This window comes from Lithobates pipiens, unplaced genomic scaffold, assembly GCF_037356315.1.
Source record: "Lithobates pipiens isolate NorthernLeopardFrog02 unplaced genomic scaffold, aLitPip1_a1.2 Scaffold_1, whole genome shotgun sequence".
NCBI lineage: Eukaryota > Metazoa > Chordata > Amphibia > Anura > Ranidae > Lithobates > Lithobates pipiens.
Window position 1 is genome coordinate 239,710,498 of NW_027507685.1, and position 21,063 is coordinate 239,731,560.

At 48.2% G+C, this 21,063-nt stretch overlaps 1 protein-coding gene across 1 annotated transcript in view; it reads left to right on the plus strand.

Moving 5' to 3' along the window:
* Positions 1–1,543: 1,543 nt before the first annotated feature.
* LOC143987804 (olfactory receptor 8D1-like) overlaps positions 1,544–21,063 on the plus strand; it is a 43,905-nt gene continuing 24,385 nt past the window's right edge. Inside the window, exon 1 of the mRNA XM_077486849.1 lies at positions 1,544–1,701. Coding sequence (XP_077342975.1) covers positions 1,544–1,701 — 158 coding nt within the window. The remainder of the gene's footprint in view (positions 1,702–21,063) is intronic.

Sequence of the window (21,063 nt, forward strand, 5' to 3'; positions counted from 1 at the left end):
CAGGGGGGGGATTCCAGGTGAGCCATGCGACTCAGGAGTGTTTGTAACGCTGTGGCAAACTGATCCATGCGGTGATCTTGCTCATCCAATCTGGAAAAAATATTACAGACGAGTGGATTAACTGTATCTTCTGAATTCATGGCCTTCGCCTACTGTGAGAAACCATGAACCAGACCGAGACAGAAGTACAATTAAATCACACTTGTTTATTAATAAAAATTAAAAAGGTAAATAGAGTAAGCGTAGTCAAAGCATAGCCAGAGTCCAGTAACTGGATCGGGTAATCAGCCAGGCCAGAAGTCAGGAATCCAAGTAGAGGAACAGCAAGCAGGATAAGGAGCCAGAAGGGATGTCAGCAAGCCAGTTTTTAAACAGGAAGGCAGGAGATGGTTTCTTGTGATGTGACTAAGGCGAAGGCAGAGATGAAGTGAGCTGGACAGCTTTGAGTAGACAGATCAGATGAGCATGATCAGGAACAGCTGGGTAACTGTGGAGAGAGATGAGAGCTGGCAATTAGCCGACAGCTGAGCAGCCAGCCCAGAGAAGGAAGGACTAAGCCAGCCCTGACACCCACTCTCTTTACTAAGAAGGGGGGAAGGGCAGGAGAGGGGGGCATGAAGAGATAGAATTAGGATGATGTTGTTAAACTGCTTAACCTATGACAAGGGTTAAATACTCCAGAAAAGGGGTACAAGGTACTAAATGAAATTGGAAGGTACTCTGCAAACATTATATTTTTACAAGAAACTCATATAGCACAAAATACAAATGTAAAACTATACTCAATATTCTATCCAATATCGGACAATGGAGACTCCCCTACAAGAAGAGCGAAAAGGTAGCAATAGGAATGGCAAAAGATGTAAGCTTTGTATTGGAAGATGGGAAAGTAGATCCAGAAGGACGTTAACTATTTTTGAAAGGAAACTTACAGGGGATGGAGTGTACACTGGCTAGTGTTTACTACAAAAGCTATTTGAAAGAGATCTTGAATTTAAATAATGGACTTTATAAAAGGCAATATAGTCTTGGCAGGAGACTTTAACTTTTGTTTGGATCCTCAAATAGACAGTACGTCAAATGCATAGGGGACTGGAAATTACCAACTAAGAATGATAAAGAAAAAATGACATCAATGCCAGTTGGTGGATGTATGGAGGGCCCAACATCCAAGGGCAAGAAACTATTCATTCCATTCCTCAGTGTATAATACATACTCAAGATTAGATTATATTCTGGTGGAGCATAGACTTTTGGAGACAGTAGTTAATTCATCCAATGAAATAACAACACTCTCAGATCAGTAATTGTGGAGTTGAGGCCCAAGGGGACCCAGAATAGGATAAATAAATAGAGATTGACTGAAGATCTGACACAATATAGATGTGGAAACAAAAATAAAAATAAATAAATAGAACAATATTTTCTGTTTAATGGGTCCCTGGAGGTCTCAAAGGCTACAATATGGGAAGCGCATAAGGCATATATCAGGGGTATACTGATTTCTATAGGAGCCAGGAAAAAGAAGGAAAGATCAAGAGACATGGAAATTATAATAAAAGAAATACATGAACTGGAACAGACGCATAAAAAGAGTCTAGATGTTGAAATACATCAAAAATTAACAACTAAAAGAGATCATCTAAGAGACTTGTTGGAGCAGGGAACAAGAAAAGTTTTTAATAAACTGGTGAAAGACAGGTATAAATGGGGGAATAAACCAGGAAAATATCTTGCCAAAACTATAAAATATTAAAAATATTAAAATTATATAGAAAAGATAAAATACAGTATAGGAGAAATGGTATAAGAAACATCAGTAATTGGAAAAGTTTTCCAAAGTTAATACAGTGCTCTCTATTCATATGGGAGAAGGAGACACGAGAAGTAGAAACAAAAAGAGACAAAAAATACAGGAATATTTAAAAAAAGCAAAACAACCAAAAGTTTCAATGGAAAAACTACAGGCCTTGGAAGATCAAATAACATATGAGGAGATCAGAACAGCAATAAATAATAAAGCAGTAGGGAAGAGCCTGGGGTCTGATGTATTTACAATAAGATATAAAAAATTTAAGAAACAACAATTACCAAAATTATGTGAATATCTGAATGACTTGGGCCGAGGGGGAGGAGGTGAGGGGAAAGTCCCTGTGGGCATATGTTATGGTTATACCCAAAGAGGGAAAAGATGCTACACTATGTTCCAACTATAGACCAATAGCATTGTTAAATTCTGATACTAAACTTTTTGCTAAAGTGCTAGCAACAATATTAAAGAAGTAAATGCCGGAGTGGATCCATGTGGTACAAATGGGGTTTATACTGGGAAGAGAAAGATAATGGGATAAGAACATTGTTATTGTTACAAAAGGAAAGAAGTGGGAAATCCCTGCTACTAATCCTGTCAATAGATGTGGAAAAGGCTTTTGACAGGGTAGACTGAGGATTCATGATGGAAATGATAGAAAACTTGCGAATAGGACCAAAAATGACCCAATGGATTAAAAACCGATACAATCACCCCACAGCGTTGGTTAAAGTTACTGGGAGAATGTCATCACCTTTTGAGATGTTCAACGGAACAAGACAAGGATGCCCACTGTCGCCCCTCCTGTATGTACAGTACTTTCATTGGAACGTTTTCTGGTAACTATATGGAACAGTGCAGGCATGGGGGGGGGGGGCAAGGATAGGAAATGAAGAACATAAGGTGTCAGCATATACCGATAACATCTTGTTTTATATATCTAAACCTAGATTAACACTTATTAACTTAATGGGGGACATGTTAAACCTCTTTTAAACCTTTTCAGTTACTTGGGGCATAACCTCTATCAGATCATATCGAAGTTTTCTCAGACATATACCATCTCAGAGGTTTGGGATTCAAAGATAGAGTGGTTTACTTTACATCTCTAGCTACCTAGTACCTTCCTGACCCACAATACTTGTATTTATTCCTTTGAAATATTTTTTTTATCATATCTGGGTTTCCCTTTTAATATCAGGTAAGAGCCTATAACATCTAGGCCCCCCTTGCTTTTTTTATTTTTATCACATCACCCTTCTTTTGCACACTTATTATTTACTGTACAAATATGAGTCTGCTCTGCTACCCCAGTGAGTACCAGGAGGTCATCCCCACAGGCTCCCCAGGTTTCTTCTCCCATTGGACCAACATGCTAAGTCTTAGCCCTTGTACACATGGTCGGACATTCCAACAACAAAATCCGTTTGTCCGAAATTGGTGTTGCATACACATGGTCGGACAAAGTTGTCAGAAAATCCAATCATTCAGAACGTGATGACGTTCGGACTACATTCAGGCTCGTAGCCAATAGCTTTGGTCTCGTAATTTGATCTGAGCATGCGTGGCACTTTGTCCGATTGGAATTCTCTACAAACGATCAGACAAAGTCCGATCGGATCATATTGTTGAAAAATTTTATAGCCAAGCTCTCAAACTTTGTCCGTCGGATATTCAGACGGAAACAGTCCGATGGAGCCCACACACTGTTGGATTATCCGACAACACAGTCCGATCGGACATTTTCCATCGGAATATCCGACCGTGTGTACAAGGGCTAACAGTTTGAAGGTAAATAAATAGATAAACTAATTCAGTATACATCTATATTATATATACGTTCTATAATCGATTTCTCAGCTTTCCTGGTTTGCCCTTGGTTTATGAGATATTGCTGGACATCAAATAAACTGTATGCAATACTGTTCTGTCATAGAGTTTTATGCTATATTATTCCCATTATAATACTATTTGGGCAATTGTGAATGCTCCACAAACACACACTGTTTTAGAAATTACATATAAAGAATGTCAATATTTGTTAATACTGTTTTATAACGTTGTCAATATTGTATTGTTAGGTTACTATAATACTTTCATTGTGTTTGTGCTACTCTAAGCCATTGTACACACGGTCAGAGATTCCGACGGAATGTGTCCGTTCGGACCGTTTTGTCGGATATTCCGACTGTGTGTGGTCTCCATCGGACTGTTTCCGTCGAAGTATCCGACGGACCAAGTTTTCCAAAGTGTTGGTAAAATTTTCTGACAAAATGCTCCGATCGGACATACTCCGATCATGTGTAGAGAATTCCGATCGGACAAAGTGCCACGCATGCTCAGATCAAATTCCTACATCAAAGCTATTGGCTACTAGCTTGAACGTAGTCTCGTTGTAACGAAATAACGCCATCACGTTCTGAATGATCGGATTTTCCGACAACTTTGTCAGACCGTGTGTATGCAACAGTTTTGGGCAAAATCCGTCGGATTTGGTTGTTAGAATGTCCGACCGTCTGTACAAGGGCTAAGGTCCTGACAAAGCCGTGTTTCCCATGAAATCCGTAGGCCATATAATTGATCCATCGCACCAGGATCAGCACATCCTGGACCAACATAACAGTAACTGTATCTTTACAACTGTAACATGTTTTTAATTAATAGATGAAAAATAAAGTTTGAATATATATTTTAAATTTGTAATATTTTTTTTTTATTCATACCCTACAGAGGTACACACAAAGTCCCACCCCACTTTACCTTTACCCCTGATTTTGTATCTTTTCTTTGGGATGGTACCCATGTAGGGTTATTATTGTTCCACATTCACCCACCCTTGTGCACTCTCATTCAGAGAGTTACTTTTTACACTTTGCATTATATGCATTGTATTTGTGCTGTACTGTTTACATGCCTTGACACTGACATACTGAACTGCTTTGTAATATTACAATTTTGGTCTGCCAATACAGTCTGCTTGTTCTCCTAAAAGGTGTTCCCAGCCGAGGCATTTTGGTGGTGTCAGCGGTGGTGAGGCTTTGCCTAAGGCTAGAGAGAACAGAGGACTCAAAACTACTAGTGGCTCGAGTGGGGGTAGCACTACATTACGAAGAATAACAGTTTGTTCTAAAAGGGGCAGGTAATTCAGGGCGTAAATTCTTATAAGATCTCTAGGGTTTGAACTCCTAAATACATAAGTGCCTGGTCTTGGCAATGGAAAACAAATTTCTCCTCTAGCAAGCCTAGTTCCTCTGTTTTCATGGAAACATTTAGTACCTCTAATACCTTAAAGCTACTCTTTGCTTCAAATCGAATTAATTCAGTTAAAATATAAGGGAAGGTAACTTGTGGGTTTGAGATATATAGCAACATGTCTGCATATAGACCCAATTTGTGGTGTGTTTACCCTAAAATTATTGCACAGATGTCTGTTTTTTGTGAATTCCAACTGCCAGTTGCTCCATGGCAAGTATATAGAGACATGGAGAAAGTGGGCAACTTTGGTGAGCAACAAACAGATGGCCCCTATCCCACCTATAACTGGCCTTCACAGAACGAAAGAAAATTCTCAGCTCAACTTACCAACCAGTCTGCTTACCAACCGAATTAACCTGTCCAACAGTATGCATTAAAAACAGGGGTTTAGTTAGCACACATTTGCAAACGCATGCTTAAGCTGCAAGGCCCCTTCATGGCACCCTGTATTACTTGCAGTCCTAACCCTTCTAAATTTTAGAGTCTTCACAGTGGGAGTACATGCATGCTAATGGATAGATAAGGGACAGGTTGGCCTGGAGGTAGCCCAATCTTCCTTAAAGGCACAGGGGCATATTGGGCACCCAGCACATAGCACATGGCAGCAAAGATGCCCAGTGTGTCCCCTGACCAAATATACACCAGACAAGCTGGTTTGAATATTTCAAAAATGTCTGATCTACTGGGATTTTCACACACAACCATCTTCGGGTTTACAGAGAATGTTCTGAAAAAGATAACATTTCCAATGGGCCGGAGTTGTGTGGAGGAAAATGTCTTGTTGATGTCAGAGGTGAGAGGAGAATGGGCAGTTCTAGGTGATAGAAAGGCAAAAGTAACTCAAATAACCACTCGTTGGAACCAAGGTATGCAGAATACCATCTCTGAATGCACAACACATCGAGCCTTGAAGCAGATGGGCTACAGCAGCAGAAGACCACACCAGGTGCCACTCTAGTCAGCTAATAACAGGAAACTAAGGCCGCGTACACACGCGGGGACTGTTTGCTGAAACTGTCCGCCGAAACAAGGTTTCAGCGGACAGTCCGCTCGTGTGTGGGCTTTCAGGGGACAGTTTCAGCGAACAGTCCGCTGAACAAGGTTTTTCGGAATTTCCGAAAAACTGTCCGCTGAAACTTTGTTTCAGCGAACAGTTCCCGCGTGTGTAGGCTTGTTCGCTCAACTTTTGAAATGAGCACTTTTCCCGCACGGAGAAAAGTCCGCCCATTTCGAGCGCGTGTACAGGTAGGCGGGGCCCGCGAAGGAGACGTCGCGGGCACCGCCGCCTGGAATGGAGTTAAAGGGACACCCAACGCCGAAAAAATCGGCGTGGGGGTTCCCCCAAAGTCCACAACAGACCCTTGTCCGAGCACGCTACCCGGCCGGCCAGGAAAGGGGGGCGAGCGAGCGCACCCCTTCTGAGCCATACCAGGCCGCGTGCCCTCAACATGGGGGGTGCCTTGGGGAAGGGGGGGCCGCGCGGCCCCCCCACCCCAAAGCACCTTGTCCCCATGTTGATGAGGACAAGGGCCTCTTCCCGACAACCCTGGCCGTTGGTTGTCGGGGTCTGCGGGCGGCGGGCTTATCGGAATCCGGGAGCCCCCTTTAAGAAGGGGGCCCCCGGATACCGGCCCCCCACCCTATGTGAATGAGTATGGGGTACAATGTACCCCTACCCATTCACCTGTAAAATAAAAGCACCCAAAAAAAAAACACAACACACGAGATAAAATATTTTATTGCACAGCTCCGGGGGTCTTCCGTCTTCGGGGGTCTTCTCCGGACTCCTCCGCTATCTTCTCTTTTGCTAGCGGAGGAGTCCGGCTTTCTTCCTCCCCGCCGCCGGCCTCTTCTCCCGACTTCGGGGGTCTTGTCCCCCTCTTCGGTTCTTCTGCCGGGCCACCGCGCCTTCTTATAGCTCTTTTACAGGCGGTGGCCCGGTCTTCTGTCGCCGCTGTCGCCGCCTTCCGTTCTTCTTCTTCTTCTTCTTCTTCTCCAGGAGATGTTGACACGACGATCTCTCCGGCCGGAATGCCAGAGCCGCGCTGTGCTGCCACTTATATAGTGCCAATGGGGCGGTGTCACATGGTATATGTCACATGGGTTGGTCACATGGGTTGATGTCACATGGTGACCCCGCCCCCTTACGATGTCATAGTCCCCATGTGACATCAACCCATGTGACCAACCCATGTGACATATACCATGTGACACCGCCCCATTGGCACTATATAAGTGGCAGCACAGCGCGGCTCTGGCATTCCGGCCGGAGAGATCGTCGTGTCAACATCTCCTGGAGAAGAAGAAGAAGAAGAAGAAGAAGAACGGAAGGCGGCGACAGCGGCGACAGAAGACCGGGCCACCGCCTCTAAAAGAGCTATAAGAAGGCGCGGTGGCCCGGCAGAAGAACCGAAGAGGGGGACAAGACCCCCGAAGTCGGGAGAAGAGGCCGGCGGCGGGGAGGAAGAAAGCCGGACTCCTCCGCTAGCAAAAGAGCTACAAGAAGATAGCGGAGGAGTCCGGAGAAGACCCCCGAAGACGGAAGACCCCCGGAGCTGTGCAATAAAATATTTTATCTCGTGTGTTGTGTTTTTTTTTTGGGTACTTTTATTTTACAGGTGAATGGGTAGGGGTACATTGTACCCCATACTCATTCACATAGGGTGGGGGGCCGGTATCCGGGGGCCCCCTTCTTAAAGGGGGCTCCCGGATTCCGATAAGCCCGCAGACCCCGACAACCAATGGCCAGGGTTGTCGGGAAGAGGCCCTTGTCCTCATCAACATGGGGACAAGGTGCTTTGAGGTGGGGGGGCCGCGCGGCCCCCCCTTCCCCAAGGCACCCCCCATGTTGAGGGCACGCGGCCTGGTACGGCTCAGAAGGGGGTGCGCTCGCTCGCCCCCCTTTCCTGGCCGGCCGGGTAGCGTGCTCGGACAAGGGTCTGTTGTGGACTTTGGGGGAACCCCCACGCCGATTTTTTTCGGCGTTGGGTGTCCCTTTAAGTCCATTCCAGGCAGCGGGTCCAGCGACGTCTCCGTCGCGGGCCCCGCCTACCTGTACACGCGCTCGAAATGGGCGGACTTGCCTCCGCCTTATGTGGGCGAGTCCGTTCATTTCTAAAGTTGAGCGAACTGTTTGGCAAACAGTCCGCTGAAACAGTCCGCTCAAAAAGTGCCGTGTGTGGGCAAGTTCGCTCATGCAAATTTTGAGCGGACTGTTGCGGCAACTGTTTGACGAACAAAGTTTCAGCGAACAGTCCCCGCGTGTGTACGCGGCCTCAGGCTACAATTCACACACACTCATCAAAATTGTTGCCTGGTCTGACATTTAGATGGTAGGGTCAGATCCATCCTGCCTTGTGTAGCGGCCATAACCCTTGGCAGGGCGGCCTTGACTTTTGGGCTTACCGGTTACCTCCGCTTGTCTTGTTCTTCCACGTCTAGGGGTTCCCAGGGTTAGTACCCAACAACTTTGGATGCTGACACCATAAAAGTCCTTTAGAAAGGTTTTTATTTTTATTTGCAGGGGTAACATCCAAAAAACACAGTCTCATATGGGAACAGAGGGCAAGGGTGAAGAAACTCAGGCACCTTGAACTAATAATTAGCAGAAAGTCTCTAATACCACCCAGAGAGTAGCCACTCGCAGCTGGGTGCTTCAAAGCTGAACAAATCTCTAGCCAGAGATTATGGCAGTCAGCACTTTGATCCAGAACTTGTGAAACCTCTGACCTTGATAAATTTGTAATAGAAAGTGAACAGGAACCTTTTCTCAGTACCTGGAACGTTCTCTGTCTCCTTGGCAGTACTGGAAAAGCATGGATCCGTTAGTGTCCTTCACAACCCAACAACCAGGCACTTCTTAGGATGCCAGCTTGTTGGCCCTCCTCTGAAGAGTCCTCCCTGGTCACTTACACAAGCTGTGGTGCCCCTCCAAGCCGAGAGCACACCCGGACGCCTTGAATCCTCCCTCAGTTTCTGCGCCTCGAACCAGCCGGTTTCCGAGACTCGGGAACAGACGGATCCCTACCCCAGACCAGGCGGGTCTATTGGGGTTAGACAACCGAAGCATGTTGCGGAGCGACACATGCTTCCGTGACCGAGTCCCCTCGGGGAGCTACCCCGTTTCAGAACCAGGAACAGGCGGCTATCGCCTCACGAACAAACCCCGAACACGTGACCTCAACTCCTCAGCGGGGCCAGGCGCACCCACTGATTGGCTCCGAGGAACGCTGATACCCAAAGCGTCCAACCAGGCCTAGTTCTAGCCTGTCATGTGCACTTAACTGTACACAAGACCAGGCAGAACTCTAACACCCAGCCAAACTGATGTCAAAGTTAAACCTACACAATCAACCCTCAGAACCCCTTCTGAGGTAAAAAACTAAATTTGTACATGACAGACACCTTGTCCAAAGGGTCATCGCAACACTTGTATCAACGGTTTAGGCTGGTGGCGGTGTAATGTTGTGGGGGATATTTTCTTGGCACACTTTGGGCCGATTAGTACCAATTGAGCATTGTTTAAATGGCACAGCCTACCTGAGTACTTTTGCTGACCATGTCCATCCCTTTATGACTACAGTGTACCCATCTTCTGTTGGCTCCTTCCAGCAGGATAATGCACCATGCCACAAAGCTCAAAATCACAAAATGGTTCCTTGATCATGAGAATAAAGTCACTGTACTCCAATGGCCTCCACAGTCACCGGATCTCAATCCATAGTGCATTGCAGGGCTGGTACTGGTTTCAGGCCAGCAGTAAAGGAGCCCCTACTTGGGGCGGGTCCATTACCAGGCTACTCCTTGGCATCTAACTTTTTCTAGAAATAAAACGCAGTGCTTTTAAATATAAAGAAGTCTTTCAAAGATATCTGTAAAGATCCAAGGTATAGACAGCACCTCAGGTGTATATCAAATGTTCTTCTATGAGTGGTGAAAAGATCCTCCACCAACACCACAGCACACTGGGCTTACCCCCAGAATTAGACCACCAAGTTATAATTGGTCTAACAGTGCTCAGTCCTCCACCAGACATGGTCAAGATCCTAATAGACTTCACATAGGTTATGGCTAAATATTGGTATCCCCTCTAGGATTGCCTCTCCAAAGGTCAGATCACCACGCATGTGTGTGAAAAGGAGAAAAACACGCCTCATGGTGTAGTATGTAAAAGTACTTTCAAGATTTATTAAAATATTCTGGAATACTCACAAAGTATAGGACTAATTTGAGCATATCATTAACATCCTACAAAAATTTCCAACCAACCGGTCCTCATTAGTGATGGACGAACGTTTCGCCCGGCGGTCGTTTCGCGGCGAATTTCGGTCGTTCGAGGTCCGCACGCCTTTTCCCGTCGTTCGCCCCAGCGAACTTACGTGTTTAATGTGTAAAAGAACTTTAACCTTTGGTGACACGTTTATCATGTGGTACAGGACAGCCAATTGAGACATGACAGCACATGCACACTTGGACATTCCCCCTAACCTATAAATACACCCGATCCGGTGGCCATTTTACATTCTTTCTTCTGTTACTATAGGGAAAGGTTCCTGTGTGGAGTAGGGAGAGATAAACCACTAGCTATTTGGTACACAAAAGTTATTTTCAGGACTGGTATAGGTGTTAGGTGTTTATAGGTTTGCTGTGCTACTGATTCTTGCAGCAGCCTGAGTGTCTTTTGTCAGTTTAGAGAAAGGGAAAGGGCGGTGTATGCTACAGGGACAGCAAGATTAGTCTTTCATCATTAGCTGTTACTATCAGGTCCACAAAAGAGCTGTTTCATAACCACTAATCGTTCTAGTCTACTGTTTTTTGCCACTTTGTATAGGGACAGGAAGGAAGCAGTGTTGTCAGGCAGTGAGGGTCAGTTTAAAGACTTGCTGTTACTATTAGTTCCACAAAGGTTCTTTTCAGGACTGGTATCAGTGGTACGGTAATAGGCTTGTACACGTATAATATTCTTTCTTCCAAATATAGAAAGAATATTATACTTGACTGCTGCCCTTCTGCTGCAGTCTGCTAAACATTCACAACTCACTTGTTCCACAAAGCTCTTTATCAGGACTGGTAACTTGGTCTGTCTAGGGTGCTACGGTACATAGGCTTGAGTGCGGTACAGTCTGCTGTTCTGTAAGGACCGCTATCGGTCCACAATAGATAGGGTTGAGGTGCACCACTGCTGACCGCTGCCCTATACTGCAGCAGTCCTTCAGCGGTATAGGGACTGACGTACAGTCTGCTAAACACTAATACACAACCTGCTTGGTCCACAAAAGTTCTTATAAGGACTGGTAACTTGGTATAGGGTGCTACGGTACATAGGCTTGAGTGCGGTACAGTCTGCTGTTCTGTAAGGACCGCTATCGGTCCACAATAGATAGGGTTGAGGTGCACCACTGCTGACCGCTGCCCTATACTGCAGCAGTCCTTCAGCGGTATAGGGACTGACGTACAGTCTGCTAAACACTAATACACAACCTGCTTGGTCCACAAAAGTTCTTATAAGGACTGGTAACTTGGTATAGGGTGCTACGGTACATAGGCTTGAGTGCGGTACAGTCTGCTGTTCTGTAAGGACCGCTATCGGTCCACAATAGATAGGGTTGAGGTGCACCACTGCTGACCGCTGCCCTATACTGCAGCAGTCCTTCAGCAGTATAGGGACTAAGAGTTTTGTCACAGGGTGATTTAAAAAATGACAGGCAGAGGAAGAGGCAGGCCCTTCCGCAGGGGTGGTAGGGGTAGGGCAGGAGCAACAGCCTTGAGCCAAAGTGAGAAGTTGCAGAAGGTGCGTTCAATTACTTTAAAGGACGCACCAGACTTGGTTGAGTGGCTCACTCAGCCTTACTCTTCTGCACCCTCCTCATCCTCTCGATCTGCACCCTCTTCTTCACTCTCTGCTATGTGCACCCCCAAAGACACTACCACCAACAACACCACCACCACCACATACCTTCCGCTTGAGTCACAGGAATTATTTTCCGATCCATATCAAGAGGACATTTCTGATGCGCAGCCACTCTTGGTATTGGATCAGGAAGATGAGGTAGCAACAAGCGCTACTCAGCAGTCTGACGACAGTACCCAGATCAGCCCAAGGAGGAGGTTGGTCCCCGGTGTTGCTGCCTACTCCGAGATCTCTACTTATAGCGGTGGGGAAGGTGACGTTGATGATGACGTGTCTAGTGATGTCACGTGGGTGCCCACAAGAGAGGAAGAGGAGGGGAGTTCAGAGGGAGATATGGACCAGCAGATAGGGAGGAGAAGCAGGACTAACTTACATTGCACAGGAGGGACAAAGCAGACTGCAAATGTATCAGGAGCGAGTCATCGACCATGTACGGTCACATCTGGCGCTCCCAGGACACCGGCACATGGCTCCGCAGTGTGGGCTTTTTTTAAGGTGTCCGCTGCTGACAATAGCGTTGCCATCTGCAACCTTTGCAGTCAACGCATTAGTCGCGGTAAGCCCAACACTCACCTAGGGACGACCACCTTAAGAAGGCACATGAGCAGCCATCACCGAGCCCAGTGGGAGCAACGGAACACACAAAGCCACACTGCAGGCTCTCACCGTCCAGCCTCGTCTTTTACTTCTCCTTCTCCTCTCTCCTCACAATTGTCCTCCACTCCACCTTCCATCACGCCAAGCTCACGTTTTTCTGCAAAAAGGCAGGCTTCCGTGGGCCTAATGTTTGAGCGTAAAAAAATGATGACGCCGGATAACCCTCTTGCCCAACGGTTGACAGCTGGCTTGTCAGAACTGATAGCCCGCCAACTACTGCCATATAAACTGGTGGACTCGGAGGCCTTTCGCAAATTTGTGGCCATTGGAACACCAAAATGGAAGGTCCCAGGAAGGAAGTATTTCTCAGAGAAGGGCATCCCAGAGCTTTATGGCCATGTTCAGCGGCAAGTGAATGTATCTCTGGCACTCAGTGTCGGTGCCAAGATACATCTGACCACAGACACATGGTCTAGCAAACACGGGCAGGGAAGGTATATCAGTTTTACTGCCCACTGGGTGAACCTTCTGACGGCCGTCAAGCATGTAACCCGTGGCACCCGTGTAGATTTGGTTTTACCGCCACGGATTGCATGCAGGCCTGACTCTTCTTCTCCTCCTCCTACTCCATCCTCCTCCCTCTCCTCCTCAGCTGCCTCCTCCTTTTCCGCTGCTAGCGTCTCTTCCGCTGCACCGCCCAAGCTCCCCAGAACCTATTCCACATGCCAGGTGAGACGCTGCCATGCCGTGCTGCGTCTGTTGTGCCTGGAAGCAAAGAGCCACACTGGCCCGGCACTCCTTTCAGCTTTGCGTTCACAGGCAGATGAGTGGCTAACACTGCTCAATTTGACAGTTGGTAAAGTGGTGTGTGACAACGGTGCCAATCTGCTTAGCGCATTGAAACAGGGCAAAATCACGCACGTGCCATGCATGGCACACGTCTTAAACTTGGTCGTGCAGCGATTCCTTGTCAAATACCCTGGGGTCCAGGACATCTTGCGGCAGGCAAGGAAAATCTCGGCCCATTTCAGAAGATCTTACACGGCCATGGCTCACCTTGCTGACATTCAGCGGCGACACCATCTGCCGGTCAGACGTCTTATTTGCGATTGCCCGACGCGATGGAACTCAACCTTCTATATGCTTGATAGGCTGCTCCAGCAGAAACGTGCAGTTAACGTCTACCTGTATGAACTCTGCGAAAGAAACGGTTCTGGGGAGCTGGGGTTTTTTTCACCGCGCCAGTGGCTGCTCATGCGCGACGCATGCAGACTTCTGCGCCCATTTGAGGAGATCACCAAACTGGTCAGTCGCAGCCATGGCGCCATCAGTGACATGGTACCTTATGCCTTCTTTATGGAGCGTGCATTGCATCGTGTCATTGATCAGGCTGTGGAGGAGCAGGAGCGGGAAGATGAGGAAGTCGCAATGCTGGATGAATTCCCAGGGGGGGCTACTCTATCTGAGACAAGTCAACAAAAGGAGTCTGATGAGGAGTCAGAGGAGGATGGTGCCGGGGCGGATGAGCAGGAGCAAGAAGAGCATGCTTTAAACCTTTCTGGGATCCCTGTTGTGCGAGGATGGGGAGAGGAGAATGAAGAGGACGACATTATCCTGGATGATGAGCAGGAGCCAGGCCACCACACCGCTTCCACTTTAGTGCAAATGGGGGCCTTCATGCTCCAGTGTTTTAATAGGGACCCCCGTATAAAAAGCATAAGGGTCAAGGACCAGTACTGGGTGGCAACGTACTTAGACCCCCGGTACAAACACAAAATGGTGGAAATGTTACCACCGTCGCAGAGGGCTGTCAGAATGCAGCACTTCCAGGCCTTGCTTCGAGAAATGCTGCATTCTGCTTTTGCGTGCGCTGGCAGAGGAGCAATTCCCACTCCCAGAGAAGGATTTGCAGGTACCAATCCAACAGCGCCTGCAAGAAGAGGCCGGTTTGAAGATGTGTTGGTGACTTCGGATATGAGGTCATTCTTTCAGCAGATCCATCGACAGGTGTCATCCGGATCCAGCATCACGGAAAGCCTAGACCGTCAGGTGTCCGACTACATTGGGTTAACGGCCGATGTGGACGCTCTGAGGAGTGATGAACCCCTGGACTACTGGGTCGGCAGGCTTGACCTCTGGACAGAGCTTGCCCAATTTGCAATCGAACTGTTGGCTTGCCCCTCATCCAGTGTCCTGTCCGAAAGGACGTTCAGCGCAGTAGGGGGGATTGTGACCGATAAGCGTACTCGCCTAGCTCACGACAGTGTTAACTACCTCACATTTCTAAAAATGAATGAGGCATGGATCTCAGAGGAATTCAACACATGTGACCAGTAGACCATGTATATGTCTATAAACAATTTTTTTAATCAAGCACACAGACCTTCTTTCTTCATTTGGCTCACTTCCTTGTCCCAAAAAAGCACACCGTACTATATGCCCCTACCCTCCTCTTTGAAGAGGTTGAGCGGTGTCATATTTCTACTGGGGCTGCTTATGATATCCCTGTGCTGTGCTGACTTCCTCCCGGGGGTTCTAATTATGAGGGGATCACACTATCCCTGTGCTGTGCTGACTTCCTCCTGGGGGTTCTTATTATGAGGGGATCACACCATCCCTGTGCTGTGCTGACTTCCTACTGGGGCTGCTTACGGTGCTGCTGTCAGTGCTGTATATCACGGTGCTGATGTCAGTGCTTAATGTCACGCTTCTGATGTCAGTGCCCTCTATCACGGTGCTGCTGTCAGTGCTGTATATCACGGTGCTGCTGTCAGTGCTGTATGTCACGCTTCTGATGTCAGTGCTTAATGTCACGCTTCTGATGTCAGTGCTGTATGTCACGGTGCTGCTGTCAGTGCTGTATGTCACGGTGCTGCTGTCAGTGCTGTATGTCACGGTGCTGCTGTCAGCGCTGTATGTCACGGTGCTGCTGTCAGTGCTGTATGTCACGCTTCTTTGTGTCAGTGCTGTATGTCACGGTGCTGCTGTCAGTGCTGTATGTCACGGTGCTGCTGTCAGCGCTATATGTCACGGTGCTGCTGTCAGTGCTGTATGTCACGGTGCTGCTGTCAGTGCTGTATGTCACGCTTCTGATGTCAGTGCTTAATGCCACGCTTCTGATGTCAGTACTCTATCACGGTGTTGCTGTCAATGCTGTATGTCACGGTGCTGGTGTTAATGCTTTATGTCACGCTGCTGATGTCAGTGCTCTGTATTACGGTGCTGCTGTCAGATGCCTCTATCACAGTGCATGTGTCATTCCGGTATGTCACGCTGCTGGTGATCATCTCCTGCACCCTCTTGTTTGCCTACCCTGGTCCCTGACCTTCCCTCTCCTCCATTGCCTTCATTAGCTCCATAGTCCTGAATTGTCAGAACAATTTCCCAAATAAAAAAAGAATGCTTGTAGTTATCGATCCCAAATTCACCTCATACATGTATTATATCATTGTCCAGGTGGTGGGAGTGCGTTTTCCCTCCTAATAAATACCACGTGGCTGCAAATTCGACATGAAGGTTTGAAACGTTCGCCTCCCATTGAAGTCAATGGAGCCCGCGGCGAACATTCGGTTTCGCGAACGTTTGGTCCCGTTCGCGTTTCGCTTTCGCGAAACGTCCCGTCGGAAGTTCGTCCATCACTATTCAACACTAACACAAAGCTTTACATTGACATGAGCACTATATTTCCACAGTCCTACGGCATCCTTTGAAGACTGTAAAATCTCCAACTGCAATAACAATCAAACATAAAGGGCACAGCTAAATGTAGCAGTAAAGTGCTTTATTAAAAGAAGAAAGCTAAGAGCTTGGATGAGTGACATCGCTGCACATGAGGACTAGTGATGGACGAACTTCCGATGGGACGTTTCGCGAACGCGAAACGCGAACGGGACCAAACGTTCGCGAAACCGAACGTTCGCCGCGGGCTCCATTGACTTCAATGGGAGGCGAACGTTTCAAACCTTCATGTCGAATTTGCAGCCACGTGGTATTTATTAGGAGGGAAAACGTACTCCCACCACCTGGACAATGATATAATACATGTATGAGGTGAATTTGGGATCGATAACTACAAGCATTCTTTTTTTATTTGGGAAATTGTTCTGACAATTCAGGACTATGGAGCTAATGAAGGCAATGGAGGAGAGGGAAGGTCAGGGACCAGGGTAGGCAAACAAGAGGGTGCAGGAGATGATCACCAGCAGCGTGACATACCGGAATGACACATGCACCGTGATAGAGGCATCTGACAGCAGCACCGTAATACAGAGCACTGACATCAGCAGCGTGACATAAAGCATTAACACCAGCACCGTGACATACAGCATTGACAGCAACACCGTGATAGAGTACTGACATCAGAAGCGTGACATTAAGCACTGACATCAGAAGCGTGACATACAGCACTGACAGCAGCACCGTGACATACAGCACTGACATCAGCACCGTGACATACAGCGCTGACAGCAGCACCGTGACATACAGCACTGACATCAGAAGCGTGACATTAAGCACTGACATCAGAAGCGTGACATACAGCACTGACAGCAGCACCGTGATATACAGCATTGGCAGCAACACCGTGATAGAGTACTGACATCAGAAGCGTGACATTAAGCACTGACATCAGAAGCGTGACATACAGCACTGACAGCAGCACCGTGGCATACAGCACTGACATCAGAAGCGTGACATACAGCACTGACAGCAGCACTGTGACATACAGCGCTGACAGCAGCACCGTGACATACAGCACTGACATCAGAAGCGTGACATTAAGCACTGACATCAGAAGCGTGACATACAGCACTGACAGCAGCACCGTGATATACAGCACTGACAGCAGCACCGTGATAGAGGGCACTGACATCAGAAGCGTGACATTAAGCACTGACATCAGCACCGTGATATACAGCACTGACAGCAGCACCGTAAGCAGCCCCAGTAGGAAGTCAGCACAGCACAGGGATGGTGTGATCCCCTCATAATAAGAACCCCCAGGAGGAAGTCAGCACAGCACAGGGATAGTGTGATCCCCTCATAATAAGAACCCCCAGGAGGAAGTCAGCACAGCACAGGGATATCATAAGCAGCCCCAGTAGAAATATGACACCGCTCAACCTCTTCAAAGAGGAGGGTAGGGGCATATAGTACGGTGTGCTTTTTTGGGACAAGAAAGTGAGCCAAATGAAGAAAGAAGGTCTGTGTGCTTGATTAAAAAAATTGTTTATAGACATATACATGGTCTACTGGTCACATGTGTTAAATTCCTCCGAGATCCATGCCTCATTCATTTTTAGAAATGTGAGGTAGTTTACACTGTCGTGAGCTAGGCGAGTACGCTTATTGGTCACGATCCCCCCTGCTGCGCTGAACGTCCTTTCGGACAGGACACTGGATGAGGGGCAAGCCAACAGTTCGATTGCAAATTGGGCAAGCTCTGTCCAGAGGTCAAGCCTGCCGACCCAGTAGTCCAGGGGTTCATCACTCCTCAGAGCCTCCACATCGGCCGTTAACCCAATGTAGTCGGACACCTGACGGTCTAGGTGTTCCGTGATGCTGGATCCGGATGACACCTGTCGATGGATCGGCTGAAAGAATGACCTCATATTCGAAGTCACCAACACATCTTCAAACCGGCCTCTTCTTGCAGGCGCTGTTGGATTGGTACCTGCAAATCCTTCTCTGGGAGTGGGAATTGCTCCTCTGCCAGCGCACGCAAAAGCAGAATGCAGCATTTCTCGAAGCAAGGCCTGGAAGTGCTGCATTCTGACAGCCCTCTGCGACGGTGGTAACATTTCCGCCATTTTGTGTTTGTACCGGGGGTCTAAGTACGTTGCCACCCAGTACTGGTCCTTGACCCTTATGCTTTTTATACAGGGGTCCCTATTAAAACACTGGAGCATGAAGGCCCCCATTTGCACTAAAGTGGAAGCGGTGTGGTGGCCTGGCTCCTGCTCATCATCCAGGATAATGTCGTCCTCTTCATTCTCCTCTCCCCATCCTCGCACAACAGGGATCCCAGAAAGGTTTAAAGCATGCTCTTCTTGCTCCTGCTCATCCGCCCCGGCACCATCCTCCTCTGACTCCTCATCAGACTCCTGTTGTTGACTTGTCTCAGATAGAGTAGCCCCCCCTGGGAATTCATCCAGCATTGCGACTTCCTCATCTTCCCGCTCCTGCTCCTCCACAGCCTGATCAATGACACGACGCAATGCACGCTCCATAAAGAAGGCATAAGGTACCATGTCACTGATGGCGCCATGGCTGCGACTGACCAGTTTGGTGATCTCCTCAAATGGGCGCAGAAGTCTGCATGCGTCGCGCATGAGCAGCCACTGGCGCGGTGAAAAAAACCCCAGCTCCCCAGAACCGTTTCTTTCGCAGAGTTCATACAGGTAGACGTTAACTGCACGTTTCTGCTGGAGCAGCCTATCAAGCATATAGAAGGTTGAGTTCCATCGCGTCGGGCAATCGCAAATAAGACGTCTGACCGGCAGATGGTGTCGCCGCTGAATGTCAGCAAGGCGAGCCATGGCCGTGTAAGATCTTCTGAAATGGGCCGAGATTTTCCTTGCCTGCCACAAGATGTCCTGGACCCCAGGGTATTTGACAAGGAATCGCTGCACGACCAAGTTTAAGACGTGTGCCATGCATGGCACGTGCGTGATTTTGCCCTGTTTCAATGCGCTAAGCAGATTGGCACCGTTGTCACACACCACTTTACCAACTGTCAAATTGAGCGGTGTTAGCCACTCATCTGCCTGTGAACGCAAAGCTGAAAGGAGTGCCGGGCCAGTGTGGCTCTTTGCTTCCAGGCACAACAGAGGCAGCACGGCATGGCAACGTCTCACCTGGCATGTGGAATAGGTTCTGGGGAGCTTGGGCGGTGCAGCGGAAGAGACGCTAGCAGCGGAAAAGGAGGAGGCAGCTGAGGAGGAGAGGGAGGAGGATGGAGTAGGAGGAGGAGAAGAAGAGTCAGGCCTGCATGCAATCCGTGGCGGTAAAACCAAATCTACACGGGTGCCACGGGTTACATGCTTGACGGCCGTCAGAAGGTTCACCCAGTGGGCAGTAAAACTGATATACCTTCCCTGCCCGTGTTTGCTAGACCATGTGTCTGTGGTCAGATGTATCTTGGCACCGACACTGTGTGCCAGAGATACATTCACTTGCCGCTGAACATGGCCATAAAGCTCTGGGATGCCCTTCTCTGAGAAATACTTCCTTCCTGGGACCTTCCATTGTGGTGTTCCAATGGCCACAAATTTGCGAAAGGCCTCCGAGTCCACCAGTTTATATGGCAGTAGTTGGCGGGCTATCAGTTCTGACAAGCCAGCCGTCAACCGTTGGGCAAGAGGGTTATCCGGCGTCATCATTTTTTTACGCTCAAACATTAGGCCCACGGAAGCCTGCCTTTTTGCAGAAAAACGTGAGCTTGGCGTGATGGAAGGTGGAGTGGAGGACAATTGTGAGGAGAGAGGAGAAGGAGAAGTAGAAGACGAGGCTGGACGGTGAGAGCCTGCAGTGTGGCTTTGTGTGTTCCGTTGCTCCCACTGGGCTCGGTGATGGCTGCTCATGTGCCTTCTTAAGGCGGTCGTCCCTAGGTGAGTGTTGGGCTTACCGCGACTAACGCGTTGACTGCAAAGATTGCAGATGGCAACGCTATTGTCAGCAGCGGACACCTTAAAAAAAGCCCACACTGCGGAGCCATGTGCCGGTGTCCTGGGAGCGCCAGATGTGACCGTACATGGTCGATGACTCGCTCCTGATACATTTGCAGTCTGCTTTGTCCCTCCTGTGCAATGTAAGTTAGTCCTGCTTCTCCTCCCTATCTGCTGGTCCATATCTCCCTCTGAACTCCCCTCCTCTTCCTCTCTTGTGGGCACCCACGTGACATCACTAGACACGTCATCATCAACGTCACCTTCCCCACCGCTATAAGTAGAGATCTCGGAGTAGGCAGCAACACCGGGGACCAACCTCCTCCTTGGGCTGATCTGGGTACTGTCGTCAGACTCCTGAGTAGCGCTTGTTGCTACCTCATCTTCCTGATCCAATACCAAGAGTGGCTGCGCATCAGAAATGTCCTCTTGATATGGATCGGAAAATAATTCCTGTGACTCAAACGGAAGGTATGTGCTGGTGGTGTTGTTGGTGGTAGTGTCTTTGGGGGTGCACATAGCAGAGAGTGAAGAAGAGGGTGCAGATCGAGAGGATGAGGAGGGTGCAGAAGAGTAAGGCTGAGTGAGCCACTCAACCAAGTCTGGTGCGTCCTTTAAAGTAATTGAACGCACCTTCTGCAACTTCTCACTTTGGCTCAAGGCTGTTGCTCCTGCCCTACCCCTACCACCCCTGCGGAAGGGCCTGCCTCTTCCTCTGCCTGTCATTTTTTAAATCACCCTGTGACAAAACTCTTAGTCCCTATACCGCTGAAGGACTGCTGCAGTATAGGGCAGCGGTCAGCAGTGGTGCACCTCAACCCTATCTA